Source organism: Setaria viridis, chromosome 7 (assembly GCF_005286985.2).
Source record: "Setaria viridis chromosome 7, Setaria_viridis_v4.0, whole genome shotgun sequence".
In the NCBI taxonomy this organism is placed as follows: domain Eukaryota; kingdom Viridiplantae; phylum Streptophyta; class Magnoliopsida; order Poales; family Poaceae; genus Setaria; species Setaria viridis.
This window is the reverse complement of record NC_048269.2, coordinates 4,488,786-4,516,599: the sequence shown is the minus strand read 5'-3', so window position 1 is coordinate 4,516,599 and position 27,814 is coordinate 4,488,786. Positions and strand designations below refer to the sequence as shown.

Sequence of the window (27,814 nt, the reverse complement as noted above, 5' to 3'; positions counted from 1 at the left end):
AGGAAGATGTAGATATGCGTCGGTGCAGAGAAGACGATCACGTAGTCGTACGTAGTCGATCAACGTAGTCGTACGTAGTCGATCACGTCCAGCAGCTCCTCAGCAGCTCGTCCACGTGCAGCAAGATCGCCTCCGGTACCGCGGCTCGTCGTCGGCTCGTCGTGGCTCGTCGGCGGCTCGTCGATGGCTCGTCCAAGTGCTGCAGGCGCAACACCTCCAAGGTATCCACACGTGCAGGGAGGAAGCGTCGCAAGCCGGACTGCTAGCTCCGCGAGTTGCAACAAGCGAGGGCGTGGGAGGCGCGGCAAGTGTGTTCAGCCAAAAGGTGTGAAACCCTAGGGCGCCCCCACCCCTCTATTTATAGGGGTTCCTGATGGGCCTCTGGATCCGAGGCCCATTAGTACTCCTAAACCTAATCCAACTCGGATCAAATCTGAATTGGGCTTCCAGCCCCTTAAGTGTGCGACCCTATGGGTTCGGATACGTATAGACATGGCCCGAGTACTCCTACTCGGCTCAATAGTCGGTAGCGGCCTCTAGCAAGACGTGCCAACTCCTATACGCACACGAAGATCATATCAGACGAACCATCACAACATAATATACATGCTATTCCCTTTGCCTCACGATATTTGGTCTAGCTTCAAGCCGACCGCTCTTTCTCGATCCTGTGATTCGGAATCCCTTTGTAGGTTAACTCTTAACCGTACGTAGCATGGCCATGCATTTTCGGATCCGATCACTCGAGGGGCCCAGAGATATCACTCTCAATCAGAGAGGGGCAAATCCCTTCTTGATTGACCATGTCTCATAGCATGCTTCTTGACAAACCCGAAAGCTACCTTTATGACTACCCTGTTACGGCGTAGCGTTTGATAGCCCCTAAGTAGGTCGATCCACATCTAGAATACATGCGACAATCTCAGGTCTAAGGACAAAGCGTATATGTTGTTTAAAGAGAGAACTACTTCTCGTGTTGGGTCAGTCCTAACACATGTCTCCACATGTGTCCACATTATTAGTTCAACATCTCCATGTCCATGACTTGTGAAACATAGTCATCAACTAATACATGTGCTAGTCTAATATTCATGTGTGTCCTCACATGAACTCCGACTAGGGACAACTTTAGAATAACCATACAAGTAAAGAGTTTCACATACAATTCACATAATTGCTAATCAATTCAAGTAGCCTTTAATGGATATTCAATGAACATAATATACAAATCATGGATACAAATGGAATATCATCATCTCTATGATTGCCTCTAGGGCATACCTCCAACATTTGCTACTACTATGTTGCATGTACAAATATGTTTGCTACTAGTGTGATGCCTATGTGATCCCTATGTGTTGTCCAGTGCTTCAAAATGTACATATGTGTTCTTGTTTAAGAATATCAGCGAGATCTAGTTTTGTCAGTGTATTCTATGTTTTGTATTAAAGAAGAAAAAATTCAAAAGGGAGCACACATGTTCACAAGTCTATTAACAGCATCTTTAGAGAGAAAACTGCACTTCTGCTTTACAACAATGGTTTTGGCTGCCTGTTAAATTGCAATATGCGTTCGCCATAATCCAACATCAAAGTAGTTAATGTCATCGAATAATTCGCAACAAAACAACCCCATCATAATTACAACTAAATCCACAAGGTTGGTCACCACATACTAAAGCCAACAATAAGATCAGTAGCATAATTCGTACCCAAAAGCTAACATTTTTTTTCCAGCAAGTTCAAACCAAACCATACACATCAGCATACCTACATATCATTTCATCATGACACACAGGACCTACTGATTAACACAAAGCAGCACTTACTTCATCATCATAGATATGCACATGACCAACAGATCAACCCAAAAGCAAAACCTCATCATCACAAATATGCACATATCACTACGGTTGGAAGCATGCAGGCAAATAAATTTTAAGGAAGCTGAGAAAGGTCTCGTGGAAGAGGGGTTCCATCCCGGCAAGCTGTACCTTCAAGTGTTGAACCATCTCTGGGTGTAGTTCATCGGCGACGGCGGAAGCCCCCACAGGGACGTCCACAACAGCCTGGATCGAGGCAGCCTGGACGACCGGATTCGCAACCATGGTCATCTTCTCAGCCATCTTGCTGGTTGTAGACGCCACCACTGCACATCCATGGTTGTAGCGCCCACCAACATCACCTCCGGGCAGCCCAACACGTCGACGGAGCTGTGGACGCTCGAAGCCACGGCCATGTCCATCTTCCTCCTCTGAATCAGGGACATAAAGCCCCGCCTCCATGCCGATGCCTTCATCTTCCGAGTCAAGGACATACAACTGGTCGAGGTGATCGACGCGAAGGCGACTGTGGCCAATGTTGAGGATGCGCTCCGGGCTCCGATCACCGCCACCGGCCCCCAGCTTCACAGGTTCCTTCAGTCTTCTACCACCGTCGCACATTTTGGGGATAGGCACGGAGCTCGCGCCGGCATCCCCAATTCCGTCGCACATCTTGGGGACAGGCACGGAGCTCGGGCCGCCTTCCCCAATCCAGTCGCACATCTTGGGGACATCGCCCTCCCCAATCTTGACGACGGATCTTGGGATTTCGTCGCCGCTCCCAAACACAGGGACGCACACGGGGCTCCCATCAGCGCCGCCGCCCGCGTTGGCACCGACGACCAACACCTTAACTGGGCGCTCGGGGCTCCCATCGCTGCTACTGCTGGCTAGCTTTGCACCTCGATGTGTGGAGTGCCTAACCCGCTGGATCCAGCTCCCACGGGTGCGGAAAGGGCGGCGTCGAGATCCAGCCATCCCTGTTGATGCGCGAGGCCTGAGGATGGAGAAGGGGAAGAGAGTGATCGATGGAGCAGAAGATGGAGGAGGCGGCGCGGTCAATGGAGCTGAGGGAGATGCAACGGAAGATGGGGGCGCGGTCAGTGGAGCTGATGGGCGCTGGAAGAGTCGTGTGGATGAGGATGACTTGCGAGCTGTAAAACGTGTGGTGGGAAAAGCAGTGAGGGAGGATATTTTCACCGTATTCAATGCTGTAGGCAACCACCAGCAAACACTGAGGATAGCTATCTGGTCATGTCCATAGACCTGGCACACGCTACATTTGCATTATTTTACGGACAAAGCTCGCACCCTCCGTTTGCAATCTTTCACGGACGGAGGGAGTACATCTAGAAGTAGAGTCTATAAATAGGTCCCTACCCTCTAGCCTCGTTATGCATTGTGAGCGGCACCACGAATAAGGCAGAGGAATAGAGGGTAGACCGTATAGCTCACAATTTCCTTCATTGGTATCCGAGCCGATTACGATCGGGACCCACGTAATTTTCCCTACCACCTCACGTGGAAAACCCTAGCTCTGAGAAAATTTGCTGCCGCCGCTACCTCTCCATCGTGGTGTAGTATTCACCTCGTCTCCGTCGCAACTCGATTTCCGCGTGGTAGCTGGGGAGCACATATTGCATCCCCTCCTGTCGTGCACGCGTAAATCGAGAAATCCCACTCTCATGAAGATTGGAGGGAGCTCATGTACGTGCGTGCTGCTTGCGATCCAGTGGTGCTCTGCGCACGTCTGCAGGTGCTCTACGCACCTGGTGCTCTCTTTGCTCTACGCACGTGGATCGAGGAAGAAAAGATCCGAAAGTTTTGCTGCTTGTTGGTGCTCTGCGCTGCGCACGTGGATCAAGGAAGGAAAGAGCTGAAATTTTTTTTGGAATCAATCTACACATCATCCTCTGTCTGGTATAGAATATCATCACTCCCAATGGCATCTAGTACTGTTTTTTCTGAGCTGCTTAGAACCTGTAAGTTAGATGGGTCTCATTTCTCGGTTTGGAAACGGAAAATTATGTTTTTGCTTATTGCTGAGAATATTGATTATGTCATTGATGTTCCTGAACCGGAAAAACAAAAGAGTGATGCCACTACGAGGAAAAGAAAGATTATTTGGTAGAATATGAAACTTGGGCTAAAGATAATAAAAGGGCTCGTATATTTATGTTGGGATCTATGACAGATTCTTTAGCTGCTGAGTACGAGGGTGAACAGATTGCTCAGAAAATATTGAGCAAACTGGAAAAAGATTTTGGTGATGTATCTCTTGTAAAAGTGCTCAGTCTTGTTAATTGTTTTCTCTCTACCAAGATGGGCGATGGTGGTTCTGTTAATGAGCATATCAATAAACTCTGTGTTTTAGCAGAGGAATTAAAAATTGCTGGCTATCCTTTTCAAGAAGAAGTGCAAGTTATGGTGGTTCTGAACTCTCTGCCAAATTTATGGGAACAATTTAAGATGTCATTTTGTCATTCTGAGCGTACTCTTAATATGCGCAATTTGAGGCATCACTTGCTTATGGAAGAAGATAGGAAACTCTCCCAGGGAAAGGAAAGAAATTCAAATAATTCTGAGTTGCACCTTGGAGAGGAAAGGTACAATGCAAATAAAAGGAATTGGCAAAAGAAGAAATCAAGAGTTGATTTGAGAGACAAGCTCAACAAGAAACGCGATCGTCAGGATCGTGGAAAATATGACTCATCTCAGAGGAATGACAAGAATAAAAGGGATTTCACTTGTCATAATTGTGGTATGTATGGGCATTTCAGAGCTGACTGCAAGAAGAAGAGGAAGTATAATGAGAAAAGGAAGCAAGAAAATCATCATGATGATTCTAAAGGGAACCCTTCAGAGGGAGGTATGCATTCTGTTTTTGTATGCACTGAATCTTTATTTACTACCACTTTTCCAAATAGTTGGGTTGTCGATTCTGGTTCTACATCACATATTGCTAGAGATCATAAATCTTTTACTTCCATGCAAACTATTCCAAGGGGAAATAGATATGTCTACTTAGGCACTAATGCTAGAGCCGATATACTTGGAATTGGAAATTATGTCCTAAAACTCCCTGGTGGAGGAAAGTTATTGTTAAAGGACACTTTATATTCACCTAGCATGAGAAGGAATTTAGTCTCTATCTCTCAGTTGGAATCTGTTGGATATGATATACTATTTGGAAAAGGAAGAGTTAAAATATTGCTCAATGGGAAATTCGTGCATACCGGTGTTCGTCATGACAACATTGATTGCTTAGTTGGTGAAGATAACTCTATAGTGAGGAATACTAATGATAGGAATACATGCTCAGAATCTTATTTATGGCATTTACGACTTGGTCACATATCTAAAAACAGAATTAAGAGGCTTATTAATTCTGGAATTCTAAACTTTAAGTCAGAGGATTTTGGCACTTGTGAGGCATGTATAATGGGTAAAATGACCTGTGCGCCATTTCCAAAGGCAGAAAGATCTAAGGAACCTCTTGCTATAATTCATTCTGATATTTGTGGTGAAATGTCTACTCCCAATAAAGGTCAAAAGGTTTATTTTATCACATTCATAGATGATTATTCTAGATATGGTTATGTGTATCTTCTCAAACACAAGTCGGAAGGTTTTGATGCATTTAAGACATTTAAAACTGAAGTGGAAAATCAGTTGAATAAAAAAATTAAGGTTTTAAGAACTGATCGTGGGGGAGAATACACTTCAGGAATTCTAAATGCCTTTTGTAAAGAGCATGGAATTATACATCAGTACACTATACCATACACTCCGCAACAAAACGGCGTAGCCGAGCGGAGGAATAGAACTCTTATGAATATGGTTAGGTCAATGATGGCATACTCTGATCTCCCTTTGTCCTTTTGGGGTGAAGCTTTACATATTGCTGTCTATTTATTGAATCATTCACCATCTAAAGCCGTTACAGTCCCTCCTTATGAGTTGTGGACTGGAAGGAAACCCTCACTTCATCATTTAGCTGTTTGGAGTTGTAATGCTCATATTAGAGTGCCAAATCCTTATCGTACTAAGTTGCAACCCAAAAGCACATCAGGAATTTTTATTGGCTATTCTACAGAATCTAAAGGGTATCGGTTTTATGATATTGAAAATGATAAACTGGTGGAAAGTAGGGATGCAATTTTCTTAGATCAACACACACCTTTCCGTGCTAAGCGGGCAAGGGTGGACTTACTAGCAACTCCAAATGAAGCACAGATGGGTACATCTGGAATTAACTCACATGGTGAGGAAATTTATACCCCAGAAGGAGACACAAATCAAACTCCCAACACTAACATACTTAGAAGAAGTGGGAGGAATATACATGCACCATCATATCTGGATGATTATTATGTGTTTTGGGGGAAGTGCACTCTAAAATTTCAGATTTAGAGGAAGATCCAAAGACTTGCACTGAAGCCATTAGTTGTCCACAATCAAAACTTTGGGTCGAAGCAATGCGGGAAGAATTAAACTCGATGAAAAAAAATAAAGTTTGGGAACTCGTTTCTTTACCAAACAACCGTAAGCCCATAGGTTGCAAATGTATTTTCAAAAGGAAACTTAATGCAGCAGGTCAAGTGGAAAAATATAAGGCTAGGCTTGTTGCTAAAGGCTTTACACAAAGGGAAGGTGTTGACTTTGTGGAAACTTTTTCTCCTGTTGCAAAGTTTACTTCTATTCGTGTTATCAGTGCTTTGACGGCTTATTATGATCTTGAACTCCACCAAATGGATGTGAAAACTGCTTTTCTTAATGGGCATTTGGAAGAGGAAATATATATGTTGCAGCCAGAAGGTTTTGGAGAAAAAGGAAATAAAAACATTGTTTGCAAATTAAATAGATCAATCTATGGTCTTAAGCAAGCTTCACGCCAATGGTACATTCTTTTTGATAATGCTATCACGTCATATGGTTTTTCAATGACGGAAGGTGATCATTGCATATATACTAAAGTTAGTGGTGGCAACTTTGTGTTACTGTCTTTATATGTTGATAATATTCTTATTGCTTGTAATGATAAAGTAACATTGGTGGAAGTAAAAGCTTGGTTGTCTTCTAAATTTGATATGAAAGATACGGGGGAAGCTTCCTATGTTTTAGGAGTGGAAATACATAGAGATCGGAATAAACGACTTCTTAGTTTGTCACAAAAAACTTATCTTCGAAGTGTTCTGAAACAATTTTCTATGGAATATTGCAAACCTGCTACTGTACCTTTAGTAAAGGGAACTAAACTCAGTGAGGAATTATATCCTTGTACTCCTGAGGAAAAAGAAAGAATCAAGGATATTCCTTATTCTTCAGCCTTGGGATGTCTTATGTATGCCATGTTATTCACACGACCTGACCTTAGCCATGCTATTGGAATTCTTAGTAGATATCAAAAGAATCCTGGGGAAGAACATTGGAAACAAATCAAACATGTATTGTGTTATGTCAAAGGAACTTTGGACTATTCTTTATGTTTTAACGGTCATAATCTTCAGCTGCAGGGTTATACTGATGCTGATTGGCAAGGAGATTTGGATGACCGGAAGTCTACGTCTGGTTATATATTCACTTTGGCAAGAGGTGCAATTTCTTGGTGTAGCAAGAAGCAGAATTCGGTTGCTCTTTCATCCATGGAAGCTGAATACATTGCTGCATCTAAAGTAGCAAAGGAAGGCATATGGCTAAGGGAATTTCTTGCATCACTTAAGGTCGTGGAAAGTGCATCACAACCTGTCACTATTTTTTGTGATAATATGGCGGCGATCAAGGTCTCTAAAGATCCTAAATTCCATAGTAAAAGTAAGCACATTGAGGGAAGGTATCATTATATTCGTGATGTAATAAATAGACTCAAAAGTGTCTGTTTAGTTTATTTGCCTAGTACTAGTATGGTTGCAGATCCACTGACTAAGCCACTTAGTCAGGAATTATTTTCTAAGCATACTAGAGACATGGGACTTCAGGTTATTGATTGAAATGTTTTAGCCAAATGGGAGATGTTGGATTTTTTATTTGTGGCTATCAACATTTGTTTCATATCATATATTATGGTCATTATATATATATATATTCACCTCAATGTGGAATTATTTATTGATGCGAGTAACATGGGAATTATTGTTGCGGAATCTAACTTGAGGAATTTGTACTCGAGGTGCCGAGGACATTTGTGCTGGAATACAGTAGAGGAACAAGTTGAGATCGACTCTACTGGAACGTTTATTATGTACGTACATGTTTGACCCGGGTACAGCACGGCAGAAAAGCTGGGTTTGTTATGCAGGATCGGCTCTGCAGGCTGTTAACCCATATGATCAAATTGGAATTGATCTCATATATAGAACTGATCATGGCACGTGACTCACACATGTGTGCTAGGGACTAATATATTTTAGACTCATTAAACTGACCTGTCTGATCGTGGTAGGTGACATGGTTCAGGAGTCACACGGATTTCTCCGGAACATAGATGGAATATTTGTTACATCTGGAAGTGGAGTCTATAAACAGGTCCCTACCCTCTAGCCTCATTATGCATTGTGAGCAGCACCACGAATAAAGCAGAGGAATAGAGGGCAGACCGCATAGCCTACAATTTCCTTCACAAGCCACCACTTAGACCATCACTGTCGACACCCACATAATTCTTCAAGCCTAGTTTCCATCTCAAATAATTCAACTTTACACTGCACTGTCGTGTTTCACACAAGAACACGATTTTTGGGTTATGCTTCTGTACTAGGCCAGCGAGATCACGAATTGTGCGAGAGTTCCCTATCCCACGGCAGTTCCAACTTATAGCATTCATAGCTTATTAGTGGCACATAGGATATGCAAAGCAGATATGGCGAGACTCTGAAGAAACAAATTTACAGCAAAGGAAATTACCATGTGGTTGGAAGATTATGCCTCCAAGAGATCTTTCTATGCTCCCCAGAGCTTCGCACGGGCACTAAGCACCTTAGCCAAACGTCAAACCCTTTGATTGCAGGTCAGCCACAAAGTGAAACAGCTTGAGTGCAGGTCAGCCAATTCGTCGAACACCTTGACTACAGCTAAGAGCACCCGAATCGCACGCGCGAAGAAGGCAGCGTCGCAGGAGGTCGCGGAAGCAGGAGGGGCACACACCTCAACGGCGACGGTAGAGATATGGAGCTCGATGGAAAACAAAAGGAGAAAGGGGGTAACTCTGGTGGTGGCAGCCGGTGAGGTGGACTAGGAGACTGGCAAACATTCACGGAGGTACAGATCTTGCTTCTCACTTAACGTTAGGCAAAACCGCTTGCTTTTTATTGTGATAAAGCGAAGTCCATTCACCAGTCCTGATTGTAGGGAAATTATTGAGATGATTTTTCTCCACTGTATTGTGTGTCTAGAATGCGCTGCTTATGAATTTTATTACGTTGTAGCATTGGAGCATTGGGCTGTGTCTTTACAACACATGACTTTTTTGGGTAAGAGGACTGGCATAGTCTGAGGTGAAACACTTCATATTGCAGATTGCTTCACCAACTGTAGCAAGAAGTCTTCCTGGTTGTCCTTGTACTCAGTTCTTATGTTGATCGGTGTGCTACGTTACTTCATTGGCTCAGACGAGTGATGAGTTGACCTTATAAAGTTTGTGTCCTAGGGCATAATATCTACTTGACTCCTGGTTTTTTATTACCAATGGAGCATCCTCTGTCATTTTGCTTAAATTACCAATGTAGCATCCTCTGTCATTTTGCTTAAAATTGTGAATTATGTTAATTATAGCCCTGATGCTGCTGCGTTCCTACCTATCAATGATAATTTAATGCAATAGTATGTTTTCATGAAATAACATGGAGGTCAAAAATAAATCTAAGATGGACAGTTGTCTTGATGTATATTGGAAATTAACCCAATCTGTGCTGCTTCATGTCCTTTGCGGCGGTGGTGTTAACAGAAAACTGTTTCCAAGGCTGATATGGTTGTTGGAGAAATTTCAAACCTGGCATGATGGAAAATAGGTAATCTGCAATACAGATGCAGATAAGCTTTTAGCAGTTACAGATTGCTCATTTCTCTACTTACTCTGATATACAATTGTTACCTCTGGCGATTTGAGATGGACTGGACTCCTCACATGGTGAATGCAAAGCTTGGTACATTTTGAGAAATCATGGTGAATTTTTATCCAGCTTAATTCATTTTAATGGACTCCTCATCGTTTTATGAGCAACAACTTGATGTTTTCTTAACAATATTGCCTCCATGCGTGCACAATCAAATGAAAACAGTTAGTGTGTACTCATTTCGTGAGATTAGCTCTGTTATCATTCTGGCATTTTTGAGGATTTCATTTGCCTTCTTTCCCTTGACTTTCCTTTGTGCAGAATTTGGAATAATGGAGAAGAAGAAATAAGTTACCAGGAGAGTGACAGATTGCTGCAACCATTGAGCTCACGAGGTGACCATCAATCTGCACTATGTTTTTCCCTTTGTCTTGCTAATTTAGTATCAGGCAAACACGTACCCATTTGATATAACACATCTTTTCCCTTCTTCCTTCCATTCTCTACATGTACAATTATGCTGAAAAATTCTCATGTTTAGTTTGTGATCTAAACTAGGCTCAAGGTTAGTGTTTTTCATTTCTTAATCTGCAACTTCTAGCATGTAACCTTTGTTAGGTTCTAAGTTGTAGGGTCAAGGAACTTGATAGGCAGCACAAATTCATAGTTTGATGAACTCTCCATGCAACTACTCAAATCTGTGATTTTTTATGCTTTCAGGTCATTCAAAGGAGATGAGATAAGCTTTCCGGTACACTAGACTGAGATTTGCGCATCGTGACAAAGCTGAATCTTAGTTAATTCCTTGGTTTTGTGCCATGGTCATTATAATCCTCTTTGAATTCTTGAACTTGTGGAAATACTGTGCAAATATTATGTGACATAATAGTAGGTTGTGCTTCGATGAAGACCTAACTTACAAAGGTTATGTTGAGATCGGGACTGCAGGTAACCCCAATTGGCTTTTTAGGCATCTAGATCAAATTCTCAATGTGCTCAACTTTGCACTTTTTTAATTTCTGTTGATTTGAGTGTAGTGCCTGAAAATATGTAATGGTTTCAGAAATGTCAGCGCAATTTCTTTAGTTGTCCAAGAATGAGTTGTTAGCCACGAATAACCTAACGAAATTAAGAAGCTCAAAAGTTAATCCTACTTGTTTGTAGCGAACCTGAAAGCATTGGATACTTTTTTTTTTAAATGTGCAGTAGTCTGAGAAACAATTGTTAACATGTTCAAAAGTTTCTGTTTGCAGGATGGCACTTAGCGAAGTTTGCAACAGCTATGGCAGATGGTGGGGTGGCAGCACCTCAGCCTTGAGCACTGATCGCATCAGATGAAGATTCTGAACGTGTTTATTTCACTTCATCATTCAAATGATTGTCAAAATCTGGTTATTTCATCACTTGGTGTATATATCAAGGAGATAGATGTGCTATTTCAGAGAGTAGATATCGATTCACAACCTATGTTAACACAGAGAATTCAATTTCTTCTTGTCCAGCCTTGTCTCTCATGGGTATGATAGTGATTCACAACACATCTTAACACAGATGGTTTTATGAATTCAGATGGTATGCTATCTGTACTGAAACACCAAACCATATTGCTCCAAACAATATGGTTAAAAAGGGTGCGAGCAAATCATCAAATGACTTAATACCTTTTCAAATTGATTTATTTTGAAATATTACTATTAATAAAAAGGTTAAAATAAAGTCTCAGTTGTTGGCCCTTCGCCCGTTTCAATCACATGTATATTTCCTATTATTTCTGAATTTATTTGAATAATCCATGATCCTCCCAAATTTAGTTGGAAACTATGTATCTTATATTAAAGCGATATCAATTTTTATGCTCGAGCAACGCACGGGCACTATCCTACTACATGTGCAATAATAGTAAATTAATACTAAATATTGAATAATAAATAAAAGCAAATAAGATATTTTACCTCTTCTAGTTGTCCTAAAATTTCTAGAACAATTTGTTTTTTTTTAAAACTCTAGCTATAGTGCAGCTATAGCCCACTATAGCCTTTTGAGGCAGGGCATAGCTATTTGAGGTCATGTACTGTGTAGCGTTATAGCCTCATTCAGCTCTCGGCTGTTTTAGAGTCCAATCGCTAAACCCCTTAACCCGCTATTTAAAATATTACTTTTTAAGGACTGTGGGACTAGGTTGTACAAGTTGAGACAGGCTATACTCACATAATGACTGGTTCAAACTGATAACATAACCCTGTACTGGGTATGATAACATTAGCACAACTTCTGAAGTACTTCTATTCAACAAGGAAAAGCAAACAATCTAGCACCAGATTGTTAGTCCGAATCGAAAAGGCAAAGAAAACCATACATGAAAAAACTACACTCAACAAGGAAATTCACGCACCAGATCCAGATTTGTCGGTCCGATTGAAAAAAACAAAGAAATCAATGCGTTGAAACTGAACCGGAGGTGCTGCCGCCGCGAGCTGAAGGACTTGCAGGCACAGTCACGACCATGGCGATGTCTGTCCAGTGGTTGGTGGTGCCAAACAGCTCCTGCCTAAGCTTGCGGCCCAGGGTGTAGTGCTCGCGGAGGCTCGGCGAGTTGGGTGGCTGAGCATGTTGGTTGTGAGCTCCGCAAGGTTGGTGCTCCCTGCCGATTGCCGGGTGTTGGGGGTGAATATTCCTATAAAGTTGAATAACCATGGATTCTGTATGCTTTCAATTTCCCAGTCTAGTCACATCGAAATGAGCTAGATGAAGATTGGGGCTTACAAATTATCTATTGAATAGCAAAGCAAAATCCAAGAAGCAGCTAGTCACACGACTCGCCGCAGTTCTCCTGTGGCGAGTGCAAACTTGCGGTGCTGTGATAGCACAGATGCCAAAGTCGTGCCTTTCACTTTCAGGTCGCTCACGTCAAGGAAAGATGAATTCTCCTTGGCTGCACTGAGTACAGCTTGAAAGATTTGTAGTGGGTCCCCATGGCTGACAATAAGGATTGCTGAGCTGCAAGAAACAAACACAGAAGTCAGCTTCAGTATGACAGATCCAAGCATGAGTTAATAATATGTTGATAATTTGGAGAAAAGAAAGGTGGAACAATGTGGCCACTGGCCAGTGTTTGGTATAGTGAGATTTCGCCCAACTGTCCTACATCATCAGTCTTCTAAATTAACTGCAATTACGAAACATTTGCATTCTAGACTTCAACCTAAACCTTGTCGGTGGTCCATAGGACTTTTCCATCTATTTAGTATTTACATACTTCCACAAACTAGTACATGATTATATGAATGTCTCTCCTACATGACAATCAAATCCTCAATACATGCTAGCTTGGAGGATGCATGTTCTCTCACAAGCCATAAGCCTGTAACTATTCACCATCATGTATCTTCTTGATTCCTGCCAGAGGCCAAGGCCTGAGCTGGCACAAGTAAAATCACAGTTACTCCGAGGCACCTGTTTTAATTTTGAGCATTCGAAGGGTTCCTAACTGTTTCCTACTTTCACAGTTAATCATCTCAGTTTACAGTGCGGCCATTCCAACTTTATTCGGAACTGTATTGACTAATCTAACACGTAACAAGGTCAGCAAACAGTTCAACTGACAAGTAGACTTAATCAGCCATCCAATCAGTTCCAACTAGAGCAATCAATTCCAACTAGAACACATAATCAAATCAATAGATTTAACCAATCCCAGTCAGTTCCTGGTGGTATTATGATTCATGGTCCATATTTAGTGTTTATTGAGTGCACTGGGTTTAGAATTATTACTATTGGGCCACCGAAGCCCTGTTAATTGATGTGCAGAGTCCATTTATGCATGATATTGCAGGTTGACTGTTACTAATGCATTGGAGAAATTGTATATTTGGTCATGTAAAGATTCTTTTCAAAAAAGCACCTGGAAATTCAATGAAAATATATGGAATGTCAACAGAGGTCCTATATTTTACATGCATGTTTCAGTAAATTATCAATACCATTTTGGTAGCACTTTAATTAAAAAGACATGTCATAGAACATGGAAAAACAGATATAAAATATTAATTATACCAATACATGAGAACCTATACCTATGACAATACGAATTGCTGAGCTATAAGGAACAAAACACACAATTAAACCGTATATGTCAGCAAAGCGGATCCAGCATGAGTTAAAAATGTTGATAATTTGGAAAAAGAAAAGGTGCAATGTAGCCACTGGCCACTACTTGCTATAATGCAGTTTGGCAATATGGGTCTTTATTCTTTATATTTCACACATTGTACTGGCCATGTTTGGTAATTACATTAATTAAAAGGACATGTAATAGAACATGAAAAACAGAAGAAAAAAAATCGAATTCTGTGAACACGAAGTACATATACTAATATACCTATGAAACTCTGACTCTGTAGAAGACAGCACAGCTGAAAGTCTATTAGCAACATCTGCAACACTTTCACCACCTTCTGGAGCCATATAGGGATGTGCTTCGTCTACTGCCCATACCTCTGCATACTACTAAACAATGTCAGATTTAATAACTGAAAAAAAGGTCTAACAATATAATTTTTATATAAGAACACCAACAAAATTGACAATCTATCAATGGCCCAGACTACTGGATTAAAAGATACTTGGGTGATATAATTGTGATTTAGAGTTTGTCACTATACTTGTTAATCATAATAAAACCATCGGTGGATACAATAGGTGTACTCCTGACGCAGCACAAAATGTCTCCATATATAAGCGAATAGTTATGCTCTCTGAGCCATTGCTCTGTCGGCCTAATCCAAACTTCCAAAGGTAATTTTGCGCCTGCGCAACCAAGCGCCTGTATACAACACAACTCACACCTTCACTGCCAAAGCTGTATTGTGAATTAGAATACTCCGTGCTACTACAAGCCAAATTATGCCCCAGCTGAACTGGGACAGGATCACTGAAGGGTCTTCCTGAAAGGCAATGAAATAAAGTGAAATGGCCTCGTGGGTTCAGTTATAACCTTGTTCTGTGGCAGGGCAGCAGCAACTGGTAAAACTGAAAGGATAAGATAATGAAGACCCACACAAAGGGATTTTGTGTCTGAGAAAGGGGATGTTACTGGGATAAGATTAAACTTCCCAGGTGAGACTGGATAATGCTTTGCTTGGATTTCACCAATGAAGTCTTCTGTAGTGTTAGATATATATCACGTACATACTGGATGTACCATGATAAGCATTGTTTTTCATTCCCATCTCAAACAAGAGAAGCGGAGCAAAAGATGAACACAAAATCACCTTATCATGTGAAAGTAACTCATATGATGGTCCAAAGTAGCGCTCACAGAGTCCCATCACAGCCTGCAAAAGACTTTCATGAGCCTACCAAATGATAAGAATAATGAGACATCTGGTTTGAGAACCTTTGGCTGCAAGTACATGAACTTTGGAAAGCACATTAGAGAATAAAAAAGGAACTATTTGGAATGCAAGCAGTGAAGAATTTCTCAATATGGCCTGTAACACTGAAGCAAATTAGATGCATTCTGATATATCCAGGTACCGTATTACGATGCCATAGAAATCATAAGTCACAACAACAGAAATTTAAACCATGGGGACAATTCCATGTAGGCCCTGTTTGGATCCTTGAAATTGAATTACATTCTAATAATCATAATTTAGACACAAATTAATTAAGCTAATATAGTTGTATGTGGAATATATTTGTATATTATTGTTGGCCATATGGGAGAGATACTTATGTGCTGCACTTCTGCTATAGGGAAGCGAGTCAAAGAGCGTGCTATAAGTTGCATATTAGAAACATAGCATGAGGATCTATAGAATCAATTTCCATCTCCCACCCCCATGAATTTAAGATAGGTTTATATCTAAACTTTGGAAAGTTGTGGAATGCCACATTCCAAGACAAATAGCCTACTCCGTTAACTAGATTCCAATTCCTTCAAAATGAAGGGATCCAAACGGGGCCGTAGGGATATTCTAAAATTATGTACTATGAGACCTCATGTTTTCATATGTAACAGTTTTCATGCCTTGTTTATTATGCACGCACAGCTGACTGTAACCAAGTTCTGCAACCTGGCCACAAAGAAAAAGAAAGACATATTTCGTGTTTGCTCAATTAGTATTTCACAGAAATAAATAAGTAGCAGGGCTTAATCCTCCTAATTTTGGTAACCAGAAAGATCTTCATTGTTGTTTATTCGAAGGAATTCTTCTGCAGGCCAGAATTGGATGGCTCACATACTTTGATCTTACACATTGTGTGTACAAGTACATGCCCTTATTGTGTTATGCAAATTAAATGTGCTACTGTTTCTCCTTTTTCTGCAGATAGATTGGAGTAACTCAGTTTTTAGACATACTGTTGATAGACAGGATATGGGGAAACACCACACACCCTAACGGAGGGGAGGGGGGGTTGGCCTTTAATATATAGCCAATATGGCTTGGTATACAAGGAATACAATCAAGTATACCTGGAAAGCTATAAATCAGCTATACAATTCCTAATACCCGCCCGCAGTTGCAGCGGGAGGTTCTCAGACGCAAAGACTGGGCCTAAAGTCAGTGAACAGCTGAACCGGTAGGCCTTTCGTCATGATATCCGCGAACTGATGGGAAGACAGAACATGTAGGACTCGGACCTGTCCCAAGGCGACCTTCTCGCGGATGAAGTGGATGTCAATCTTAGGGGACGTTTGGTTTCCTTTGCTTATTTTTAGTACGTGTCACATCGAATGTTTAGATACTAATTAGGAGTATTAAACGTAGACTATTTACAAAATCCATTACATAAGTGGAGGCTAAACGGCGAGACGAATCTATTAAGCCTAATTAATCCATCATTAGCAAATGTTTACTGTAGCAACACATTGTCAAATCATGGACTAATTAGGCTTAATAGATTTGTCTCGCCGTTTAGCCTCCACTTATGTAATGGGTTTTGTAAATAGTCTACATTTAATACTCCTAATTAGTATCTAAACATTCGATGTGACGGGTGCTAAAAATAAGTCTGAGGAACCAAACCAGGCTTTAATATGCTTCGTGCGCCGACGATAAACCGGGTTGGCTGTCATGTAGACAGCGCTCACGTTACCACAGTAGACAACAGTGGCCGAAGCAAGGGGAACGTGGAGCTCATGAAGAAGCTATTGAAGCCAACAGCACTCAGCAACGGCATGAGCCACGGCCCAGTACTCAGCCTCAGCACTGGGCCGGGACACTGTGCTCTGGCGCTTGGAGGACCAAGACACCAGGTTGTCCCCGAGATAGACGCAGAAGCTAGAGGTAGAGCATCGAGAGTCCGGGCAACCCAGTCCGCATCGGAGTAGGCGGTCAGGGACTGGATAGGGCTGGTGCCGATGTGGAGCCCGGAGGATAGAGTGCCCTTCACGTAGCGCAGAATGCGCTTGATCAACGCGAGATGGGGCTCGCGGGGATCATGCATGATGAGACACCTGCTGGACCGCATACGCCAAGTCGGGTCGAGTCAGGGTGAGGTACTGGAGGGCCCCTGCAAGACTCCTGTACTCAGAGCCATCCTTGAGCTTAGCGCCATCGGTCGTCGAAAGCTTGGCATAAGTGTCAACAGGAGTCGCCGTGGAGTGACACTCAGCCATGCTGGCGCGCTGGAGAAGGTCCAGGGTGTACTGTAGCTGGGACAGGAACAGTCCGTTGGTGGAGCGCGTGACGGAGATGCTGAGGAAGTGGTGGAGATTGCCGAGGTCCAACATGGCGAGCTCGGAGTGAATATGGGTCATGATGTGCTGGAGAGTGTCAAGGACGAGGCGGTGAGAACAATGTCGTCGACGTAGAGCAGCAGGTAGGCGATACTCGTGCCCTCTTTGTATGTGGAGGCGACGAACCCGAGTTGTCTGATGAAGGAGGCGAACCGCTGGTACCACGCCCGTGGAGCCTGCTTCAGGCCATACAAGGACTTATGTAACAGATAGACGTGGTTAGGGCGGTAGGGTCGACGAAGCCGGGAGGCTGCTGGTAGTAGACGGTCTCCTCGAGATGATCGTGAAGAAATGCGTTCTTCACATCCAACTGGTGAATCGCCCAGGCACGGGAGGTAACGATGCTGAGGACGGTCCGTATCGTCGCCGGTTTGACAACCGAGTTGAACGTCTCGTCGTAGTCGATGCCGTGTTGCTGGGAGAAGCCGCGGACCACCCAGCGCGCCTTGTGGCGGGCAAGTGACCCATCGCAGTGGAACTTGTGCTTGAAGATCCACTTGCCCGTCACAACATTGGCGCCGGGGGGCCGCGGAACGAGGCGCCAAGTGTTGTCGTCGACGAGAGCCTGAAACTCATAAGCCATGGCCACACGCCAATTAGGATCGGCCAAACCGCTGCGGTAGTTCGCCGGAATCGGCGAGGGCAATGTTGAGGAGGCTGTGGCCGTGAGGTTCCTGTACTGCACCCACTGGATGGCCCCAGTAGCTGAGCGAGTGACGGGGCAGTGTGGCACAGGGGCTGGTGCAGGAGCTGGCATAGAAGCAGGCGCAGGAGCTAGCAGAGCTGGCGCAAGGATAGGGGCAGGAGCCGGCGCAAAAGGAGCAAGTGCCGCCTGAGGAGGGTGATGGCTGTAGACGAGGTGGAAGTCGCACCGTAAGGGGTAGCACTGGCTGGTGCACCCCAACGGAGGGAACTGGCCCGCCGCGGGAGGAGGCGACGCCGCCTGGAGGTGTGGAAGAGCTCGGGGCAGGTGTTGAGCTGGGTGGTCCGGGGTGCGGGGCGCACGACCTGGCCGCGGGCCAAGATGGCGGGGTCATCATCGGTGATATCCTGCAAAACAGCGGGTGAGGGCTGCGGCTGCTCAACGTCCGTGGACGAAGCGACCGAGGCAGCAGCAGGAGGAAGACCGGAGGGGCATGACAAGAGAAAGTCAAGCTGAGACGGGGGAGTGCGGTGGGAGGAGAAGTTAAAGGACAACTCATCATGACAGGATATGATAACTCGGTGAGTGGATAACTCGAGCAGCGGTACCCCTTGTGAGAGGACGGATAGCCAAGGAAGACACAGGCAGTGGAGCGAGGACCAAGTTTGTGGTGTGGTGTGGCAGACAGGTTAGGATAGCATAAGCACCCAAAGAAACGCAGGTGGGAGTAGTCGGGGGCCTGCGCATGTAGTAGGTGAAAGGGGATGTCATTCTGAATGGTGGAGCATGGGCACCTATTGAACAAATATGTGGCGGTGGTTAGGGCTTCGGCCCAATAGGTGGCGGCCATGTAGGAGTGAATCAGCAAGCTGCGAGTCACATTGTTTAGGGTACGGAGGACACGTTCAGCTTTCCCATTCTGTGGAGAGGTGTATGGATACGAGAGGCGCAGGTGAACACCCCGAGAGGTCAAGAAAGACATGTGAGTCTTGTTGACAAACTCGGCCTCGTTATCTGCTTGGATGCTCCGAACGGGTAGGCTAAACTGTGTTTGGGCGTAGGCAAAGAAGGTGACAATGTGTGTGGCGACTTCGGACTTGTCAACTAGGGGAAAAGTCCAACAGAAGTGTGAGTAATCGTCCAGAATGACAAGGTAGTAGCGGTAACCAGATATGCTAGCTACGGGGGAAGTCCAAACATCACAATGCACTAGCTCAAAGGGTGTAGTATTGCGGGAACTAGAAGAGGATGAAGAGAACCGCACATGTTTGCCTAACTGACATGAATGGCATAAGGTATGAGTCCCTTTATTACAAATAATGGAGGAATTATGTCTAAGTGTGTCGATGACGGCAGGACCAGGATGACCGAGACGAAGGTGCCACAAGTTGGAGATGGCGAGGCCGGCGTGGGGAGCTATCGTGCTGGCGGCTGGAGGGATGGTGTAAAGGTAGCCGGCACTATTGCAACGAAGAATCACACGTCTGGTCCAAATATCCTTGACAGAAAAACCAAGAGCATCAAATTCTATAGTGCAATTACTGTCCCTTGTAAACTGACGAACAAAAATCAGGTTACGGATTAAGGATGGAACAATTAGAACATTATTAAGGCAAAAGTGCGAGGTGGGGATGGGAAGGATGGAGTTGCCACGGCACGTGATGGGTAGGGTTTGACTATTGCCGACTGTGATGGAGTGAGAGGAGGGTAGGCAGGGGAGAAGAATACCATCCGAGGACGCCATGTGGCCGGAAGCACCGGAGTCGACCACCCAGCCACCGTTCTGCATCGCCATCTGGTTGAGGGCAGCAACCAGCTCAGCCTGGTCCCATGTTGAGGCCAGTGGGGATGCCTGGAGGGGAGGGAACGCCGTGTGGGCCTGAGGAGGTGGCCTGAGGAGGCCGGAGCAGAAGCGCCAGCCCGCACCCCCACTGCCGCCCGAAGCATACTGGCCGCCAGCCTGATGGTGGCCCGGGTAGCCATAGAGGCCAGCCCCTGGACTGAACCAGAACCACGGGCCGGTGGGACGTGGTGGACTGCCGCCGTGCTGGCTGCCACCGGCCTGCTTCCCCTTCCACCGCTTCTTGCCGTCGCCGCCGCTACCGCCGCCGCCGCCCTTTTTCTGCTCGAAGCCGCCGCCGCCGCTGGTCTGGACAGAACCAAAGGACGAGCGGCACCCACCCGTGCAACTGTAGGAGGAAGACGACGAACCGGTCCTCGCTAGGAAAGTGGTGGTGTTGGAGACCTCCTCGTTGGCAAGGCGGAGCTCCTTCAGGGCGAGCATCTCGCGGGCTTGAGCGAAGGTAAGGAAGCCGGCGGTGGAGTTGGCGATGTCGTCGACGGTGTTGGAGTAGCGCGGGTTGAGGCTGCAGAGGAGATTCAGCACCAGTTGGGAGTCCTGGTGACAGGTCCATAGACCCAGGGTCCCCAATGGGCCTGGTTTCCCACAACGCCTGGCGCAACAATATTGCATGCCTGGGCCGACATAGATATGTAACGCCAAGCCGAGATCATGATCCGGCCACCGACCGGCGCCTCCGATCAGGACCACAGTCCGACTCCGACCAAGCTCCCCTAACTAGGGATATGCCGGACCAACTCACACCGCTCCCCCGACCGACACGGTCAGGACCGACCGGGGACACCCGCTCGGTACGGGCATGGGGAGTAGGTGAAACGAATAAGGAAAGGCACTTAGGTCAACTACCGTACAGAGGACCTTACCGCACCATGCCCTGCGCACGTTCCGCACAGTGCTGCCGCAACCTACCCGCCACAACGAAGTGGCCTGACGAGATGAACAGGGACCGAGGACGGTGGCCATACCGTACTCAACGACGTAGGCCTCGACAAGACTAGACGACGCCCGCTCTCTCTCTCTCTAGCTTGTAAGGCCATCCCTTGGACCATAAAAGGGGGCGCACTCTTTCTTTCTCGACAGAAGACTATGATTTTCTCCAACACATAGCGCAGAGCCCCGATCTCTCCCCTCCACTCGGATTAGAGCACGACTGGGTCTCGAACACCCTCTTCTCATCCCTCACTTATTTGTACCCCCACTGCAAACTTCGAGCACCTGGGCTTAGGAATACAGTCAACCAACCGACCCCGAACTGGACGTAGGGCACGTTGCCCGAACCAGTATAAATCCTGTGTCATTATGTGCTAGGCCACATCCGATCTAACGCACGGCAAAACTACTAACATTTACTTGTCAGCCAGATTCAACACTGACACCTGGACAGGGTGACCAATGTCAGGGAGAGTGTCGGCAAGGTTCTTCATGCGCTGGCAGTACTCCAAGATTGAGGAGTCCCCCTCTGTCATGGAGTGGAAGTTGTGGCTGAGGAAGATTGCCCAGGATTGCTTGTTAGCGCGGAAGAGGCCTTCAATGGCGAGCCAAAGAGCTCAGGCGGTCTGCTCGTCGTCGTCCATGGCGAGCTCGAGGACGGAATCATCAATGGAGCTGAAGATCCAGGAGCAGACGCAGCAATCCACTTGATCCCAATCAGGATCGTCAGGGCGTGGCGCCACGGTGCCGTCGATGTGCAACTTGAGGCCGAATTTGCCACACATTGACTTGAAGAAGGAAGCCTACTTGGAGTAGCTGGAGGACTTCATAGTCAGCGTCATGGGGACGTGAGACTTGACGGAATGGTGGCATAGGGGTGCACGACAGCTGGCGGCGCCGGGTAGAGGATGAGGCCGCCACCAGTGCCCTGCACCGTGCCATCGCCTGCGCCGGGAGGGGATCCAGAGCCAATCACAGGCTCAGAGCCGACGCCTGTGACGGGCGTGGTGGCGGCGCCGGTGGCCGGCAGGGTGCCAGCGCCAGTGGCTGGCGGAAAGCCTGCGCCGATCACCGGCATGGTGGTGACGCCAGTTGACAGCAACGTGCCGGACATGGAGGACTCGGCGATATAATCCTGGGCCATGGGAGCCGCACAAGGGGAGGAGGGAAGGTGCACCGCCGCACGGGGTGAGGAGGGACGCCGCCTAGGGTACGACGCGCCTGGGAAGTGGAGAGAAGCGGAAGGAAAGTCCCGGGACAGATTGATCCCGGTCTCGTGATACCATGTAGAGAGATAGGATATGGGGAAACACCACACACCCTAATGGGGGTTGACCTTTAACATATAGCCAATATGGATTGGTATACAAGGAATACAATCAAGTATAAATCAGCTATACAATTCCTAATACATACTTTATATTTATGATTTCTTTTCCATCAGACCGAACAGAATGTAAACTTGCTTTGTACCCCTATTGATATACCGCAAATCTTCTGTAAACAAAACTCTAGCCTTAAAAAATGTTAGAAATTTCCAGCCTACGGAAATGTTAGGCATACTTCATATTCATGATTTCTTTTTGTCAAAAGCGAACGGAATCTAATCTTGCTGTATATCCATATATTCATATACCGTCCGAAACAACCCAAAGTCCATAGCACAAATCTTCCACAAACAAAAGTCCAGCCTAAGAAAATGTTAGACATACTTCATATTCATGATTTCTTTTTCATCAAACCGAACAGAATGTAAAATTGCTTTTTATCCATTTCATATACCACTGAAACCAATCTAAAGACTGTATTACCAATATTCCATTAACAAAATTTCAGCCCAAGAAAATGTTAGACAGAATTCATATTCATGTTTTTTTCCTTATCAGACCAAACATAATGTAAATTGTTTGTACACATATTGATACACTGCCCAAACTAATCTAAAGTCTATATCACCAATCATTCACATGCCAAATCCCAACAAAAGAAATTTTAACTTGAATATTAGATTTGCACAGGTTCAAATGCCTACGCATACAATCAGCCAGCAAAGAAAAATTGAGAAGAATTACAAGCAGTACAAAATTTGTTCATCCAGGGTTAAACCAAACTCACTTCGCAGCTAGGACCTTCAAAGGGGATGCCGAGCACACCAGCGACCGCTCTGGCCGTCTCAGTGGTCCGCGAGAAGGGCGAGTAACGGATCTTGACAGAATCCACCGGCACACCCATCTCTTCGAGCTCCTGCACACGCATAACATCACTGGCCTGAGCCACTACTGCATATCCAATCCCTAGAATCCACAGCATTGACACGCCAATCCGGTACCTTCCGTAGCTGCTCGCCGGCAGCGCGCGCCTGCTCGAATCCCTGCGGGGCCAGCCCGAACTCCGGCTTCGTGCCATTCTCCTGGCGGCAGCAGACCAAGATGGCATCAGTTGAAACTTTGGATTGGAAATGGTGACTTTTGGAGCGGCAAATTAAAGGAGGAGCAAACACGGCTGCTGGGATGGAGGATTCGCACCAGAGATGAGACGATGAGGCCGCGCTCGTTGGGGACGCTGCGGCCGTGGCGAACGATCCAGTACCTATTCCGTAGGATGGCCGGCGACGGCGAGCTGCCGCTAGAATCCTCCATGGCGAAATCCACTCCCCTTGTCGCCCAAGTGCCCAACTAGAAGTAGGCTGGGAAGGGGAGAAACCGGAGGCATCTAAGCCGCCGGATGTATTGACAGGATGGACGCCCAGGATCCATTAAGAAAGAAAGTCAGGGCTTTTAGCAGAAAAGTGGGGTGGAGTATAAATCCAGAAACTTCCAATAAAAAATTTTGACCTGATTAGGGAGTTTGATATCTTATACCACGTAATGTTTGAGATTATAATCCAATTATGAGTCATGAGTACTATAATAAGATTATTTTAGAATCACAAATAATCTAAAATAATCTAGGCTAATTTCAGATTATTTATGGTCACGTGATGCTTTTTTACTTTACTACTCTTGATCATAATCTAGCTTATATAATCTAAGTAGGAAAAAAACAGGCTCTTAGATAAGTTGGCTGAAAGGCAATGGCTCGAGGAGGCCCATGCTGACAGAATGAATAACATCATGGTTGAGTTAAATAAAATTGAGGCAATGGAGGAAACAAAAGATCAGGTAAAGGTGTAGGGTAGGGGATGGTGAAAGAAGGCGATAGGAATACTAGGTACTTTTAGGTGGTGGCTACTTTTAGGTGGTGGCTAACAAAGAAGAAGAAAAACTATGATCCAGACATCAAGTACATGGAAGGTGCCACTGCTACGGAGGGAATACAAAAATTGCAACAATTATTAAAAAAGAGTAAATGACATGCCAGTATAACAACTTGCACGATGAGTGCACTACATCATAGTTCTCATAAAATGCTCAAACTTATCACAAATTATATTTAAGCGGTGCAATTGTGGTCAAAAGCGTACTTGATGTTGAGTTGCCTTGCCACGTCACCTCCAACGTGGACATATATCTTTACAAAAGCTCCCCTTATCTCAGCTCATTTATCTATTGCTAAATATATGCTTAGCGATTGTTATTTTGTTTGCCTGGTGCATGAGATCGTTGTTTTGTTTTTCATTTATACGGAGACCTAGAAGTCCACAGCCTTGTACACACTAAGTCCACTTTTTTTTCTCCAGCTTCTGCCTTGTACGCACTAAGTTCACTTTTTTTTTCTCCGACTTCTCAATACAAAACAGCTCCTCTAATGCTTCATGCGTGGAGTTGTTTTTAGCTTCCCTGTTTGGTAGGGCTTCAGCAGGAGCCGCATGAGAAGTCGGAGCAAGAGCACTACCAAAGAAGCTCTAAGAGGGTATTTGGCAGCATTCTACTCCAGAAAAAGCAACTCCACTTCACCAGCTCTACCACGTTGGAGGTGACGTAGCAAGGCAGCTCAACCATGGAGTACACTTTTGACCATAGTTGCACCAATTAAATATAATTTGTGACACGTTTGAGCATTTTACGAGAAGTATGACCTGGTTGCACCCACCGTATAAGTTGTTGTACTGGGCATGTCATTTACTCTTACAAAAAGCTTTTTAAACATAAGCGAAGATAGAGCATATATTTCTGTTAGTACCAACTTGTTTTAGAGAGGAGGATAAGGTAATAGAGCAAGACAACCAGGTGAGGTACCATTTTTACCGGGGAAGAAGTTAAGAAAACAGTTTTTGAATCATATTCTCACGGTGCCCCAGGGCCGGATGACCTTTCTTTTATGTTCTGTCAACACTTTTGGGATGTCATAAAACATGATCTCCTCAATCTATTTGAAGATTTTCACAATGGAGAGCTAGATATCTTTAGAATCAATTTTGCTACTATTAACTTAATCACGAAAGAGAACAATGCGAGTACCATGGATGAAATTTTTTATTTTTAACTTTTTTTTAAATAAATTTTTAAAAATAATCTGTCATAAGTTTATTTGCACTGGGTGACCCTTTTGCCCGCGCCAGCACGCGTGACGCAGCAGGAAGCCTCTGCCACGCCACATGCACTGGCACGGCGCGGGAGGCGGGCCCGCGTGGCGCTGACGTGGGGTGGCGGTTGCCGCGCCAGCCCGCCTGGCGCGTCAGGCTTGCCGCGCCAACCCACCTAGCGCGGCAGCTCCTGTGTAACAGTCGCGCGCCGGCTCCCTCCTTCCTCTCTCCTCTCTTCCTTCTTCTCCAGAAACCACCCGCGCTCGAGCACCACTCACGCCGCCGGCTGCCGCCCCACTCCTAAATCCTCCCAAATCCGGTGATTTAGCTTGGGGAAAGTAGTGGGAATTCATCACCACGTCGTGTGGAAGGTATCTCCCAACTTTTTCCCTTATTTTACTGTTGCATTTGGTAGATTGGAGGATGTTTAGGTGACCTAGGGTTAGGTTGATGATTTCAAATTTGGATGAAATGCAATGTTGTTATGTGTTAGATGATACGTAGTTCATACACAATAGAGTCTCTACCGGCGATATTGATGTGTAGAACTTGTTGCATGCTTCGATTCATATAGATATTCATCCAATTGTGTAGTGTACATGACATGGGTAGTTTTTTTGCAATATGTCAAATATGTGGAATGTGTCCAATTGATATGTTCAATATGTGCAATGTGTAGTGTACATGACATGGCGAAGTGTTTGTATTTTGTAGATGGATCGTTTAGTTTGTTATTTTGATGGTGGTATTGTGAAAGAAAATGGGGAGTTCGAGAATATGAATGAGGCAGTTGAATTCTTTGATGGTCCTCCAACTTTTATGGATTTAGTTGACCGTGCAATGAGGAAGTATGGATGTAGAGTGGATGAGATGACATTGAAAGGCCGTTTTGATTGTGGGAGAGCTAGTGCTCATTATGTTCTCATGAACTTGGCATCCGATTCAAATTGGAAGCACTATAAGGATGCAGTTCACGAAGCAAATGTTGCATGCTTGGAGGTTGTAGTTGAAATTGTTCGTATGCCTGGCCCAAATGTTGTTTTGAGGGATGAAGTGGCGGTAGTGAATCATAATGGTACCCAAGAGTCAGAAATTTTGCAGCACGTGTTAGGTGAAACAGAATCTGCTTTTGACTTGGCCATTGCCAATGATGATTTTTCCAATGATAATTTTAAGAGGGATGAAGCAAATATAGATGATGATGACATATCTATAGGTTCCAAAGATAGTGAATTCAAGGATGATGGGGTAGAAGATGTCGAGGGAGAGGAGGAGTCACCATCTCAGAGTGATGGGCATGAAAATGAGAACGAGGAGTCACAATATGAGGAGGATGGACCACAGTTCAACACCACAACCATGCATGATGTAGAAACCATTGGTCGTATGGACGAATGTTTTTCTTACACCCAGAATGAGTTGCGGTTATTGAAAGAATGTGATGTCGAACTGCCATCCGTTCCCAATGATAAGGACATAAGCATGGTCCACAAAGCCATTTGTGAATCTAGTATGGTGAATTCCGAAGGGATACCCTTTAGTGAGAGTCTAGTGGTTAAGAAGGTAATGAAGTTCAAAGTCTTGAGGAGCTCAAGTTTTTCTTGGCTGACTACGCAGTGAGGTTACATAGGCCTTTCAGCGTAGTTCACTCTGAAAAGAATTTAAGGTACAATGTGATGTGCAAGCAAGGATGCTATTGGCGTGTATGGTCTCGGCTAATTACAAGCACCGGATAATGGAGGATTTCAAATGTTGTGCAACCGCATGCTTGTCGTTCTTCACAGCCGAAGTGAGTGCACGCCCAGTGCACAGCAAAGTACCTTGGGCGGCGTATCCTAGGCATTATCCTTAAAGACAGCGAGACATCAGTGCCATCCCTCCTGGAGTCCATCTTCTCTTTTAGTGGATACCGTGTCAGGTATTCAAAGGCCTGGCGGGCGAAGCAACATGCCGTTGCCCTACTTTGGGGGGACTGGAAGGAGTCGTATGGTATGGTTCCTAGGGTACTCATAGTTGTGGTCTACTACAATCCCGGGGTTAAATGGTTCATTGACTCATGCGGCATGATGCATCCTGACAATGGAGTTTTGAAGCACATGCTCCAAAGGGTATTTTGGTACTTCCCTCAATGTAGTGTGGCATGTCAACATTGTCGTCCTGTGATACTTATGGACGGTACATTCTTGACCGGGAAGTATAAGGGTACAGTACTGATGGCAGTTGGTGTAGATCCAGAACAGCAGCTTGTGCCTCTTGCTTTTGCCTTGGCCGAGAGTGAGAACAACGAGAGTTGGTCAT

General features: G+C 44.9%; 1 protein-coding gene across 3 annotated transcripts; it reads right to left on the bottom strand.

Annotated features, from left to right (window-relative positions):
- Nucleotides 1–12,074: 12,074 nt before the first annotated feature.
- Nucleotides 12,075–23,800, bottom strand: LOC117864313 (uncharacterized). 3 transcript variants are annotated; one of them, XM_034748365.2, is made up of 7 exons: nt 23,577–23,800; nt 23,381–23,461; nt 23,167–23,295; nt 15,144–15,206; nt 14,252–14,376; nt 12,637–12,870; nt 12,075–12,572 (listed from the first exon to the last, which is right to left on the bottom strand). In XM_034748365.2, the coding sequence occupies exons 1-6, from the start codon at nt 23,688–23,690 to the stop codon at nt 12,681–12,683; spliced, it is 702 nt and encodes a 233-aa protein (XP_034604256.1). In that variant the 5' UTR covers nt 23,691–23,800; the 3' UTR covers nt 12,075–12,572; nt 12,637–12,680. The 3 variants fall into 3 exon arrangements, with proteins under 3 accessions (XP_034604256.1, XP_034604255.1, XP_034604254.1); XM_034748364.2 differs by having other exon boundaries at nt 12,075–12,547; XM_034748363.2 differs by having other exon boundaries at nt 12,075–12,870; nt 23,577–23,799.
- Between the last annotated feature and the right edge of the window lie 4,014 nt (nt 23,801–27,814).

Bases quoted from the DNA above. Each gene is read 5' to 3' on its own strand.
- LOC117864313 (XM_034748365.2), bottom strand. From the start codon at position 23,690: ATGGAGGATTCTAGCGGCAGCTCGCCGTCGCCGGCCATCCTACGGAAT. The intron at 23,296-23,380 runs GTACCGGATTGG...ATGCGTGTGCAG, and splicing joins CCGGCGAGCAGCTACGGAAG to GAGCTCGAAGAGATGGGTGT. The intron at 15,207-23,166 runs GTGAGTTTGGTT...AGTCTTTTGCAG, and splicing joins TTGAAGGTCCTAGCTGCGAA to GCTGTGATGGGACTCTGTGA.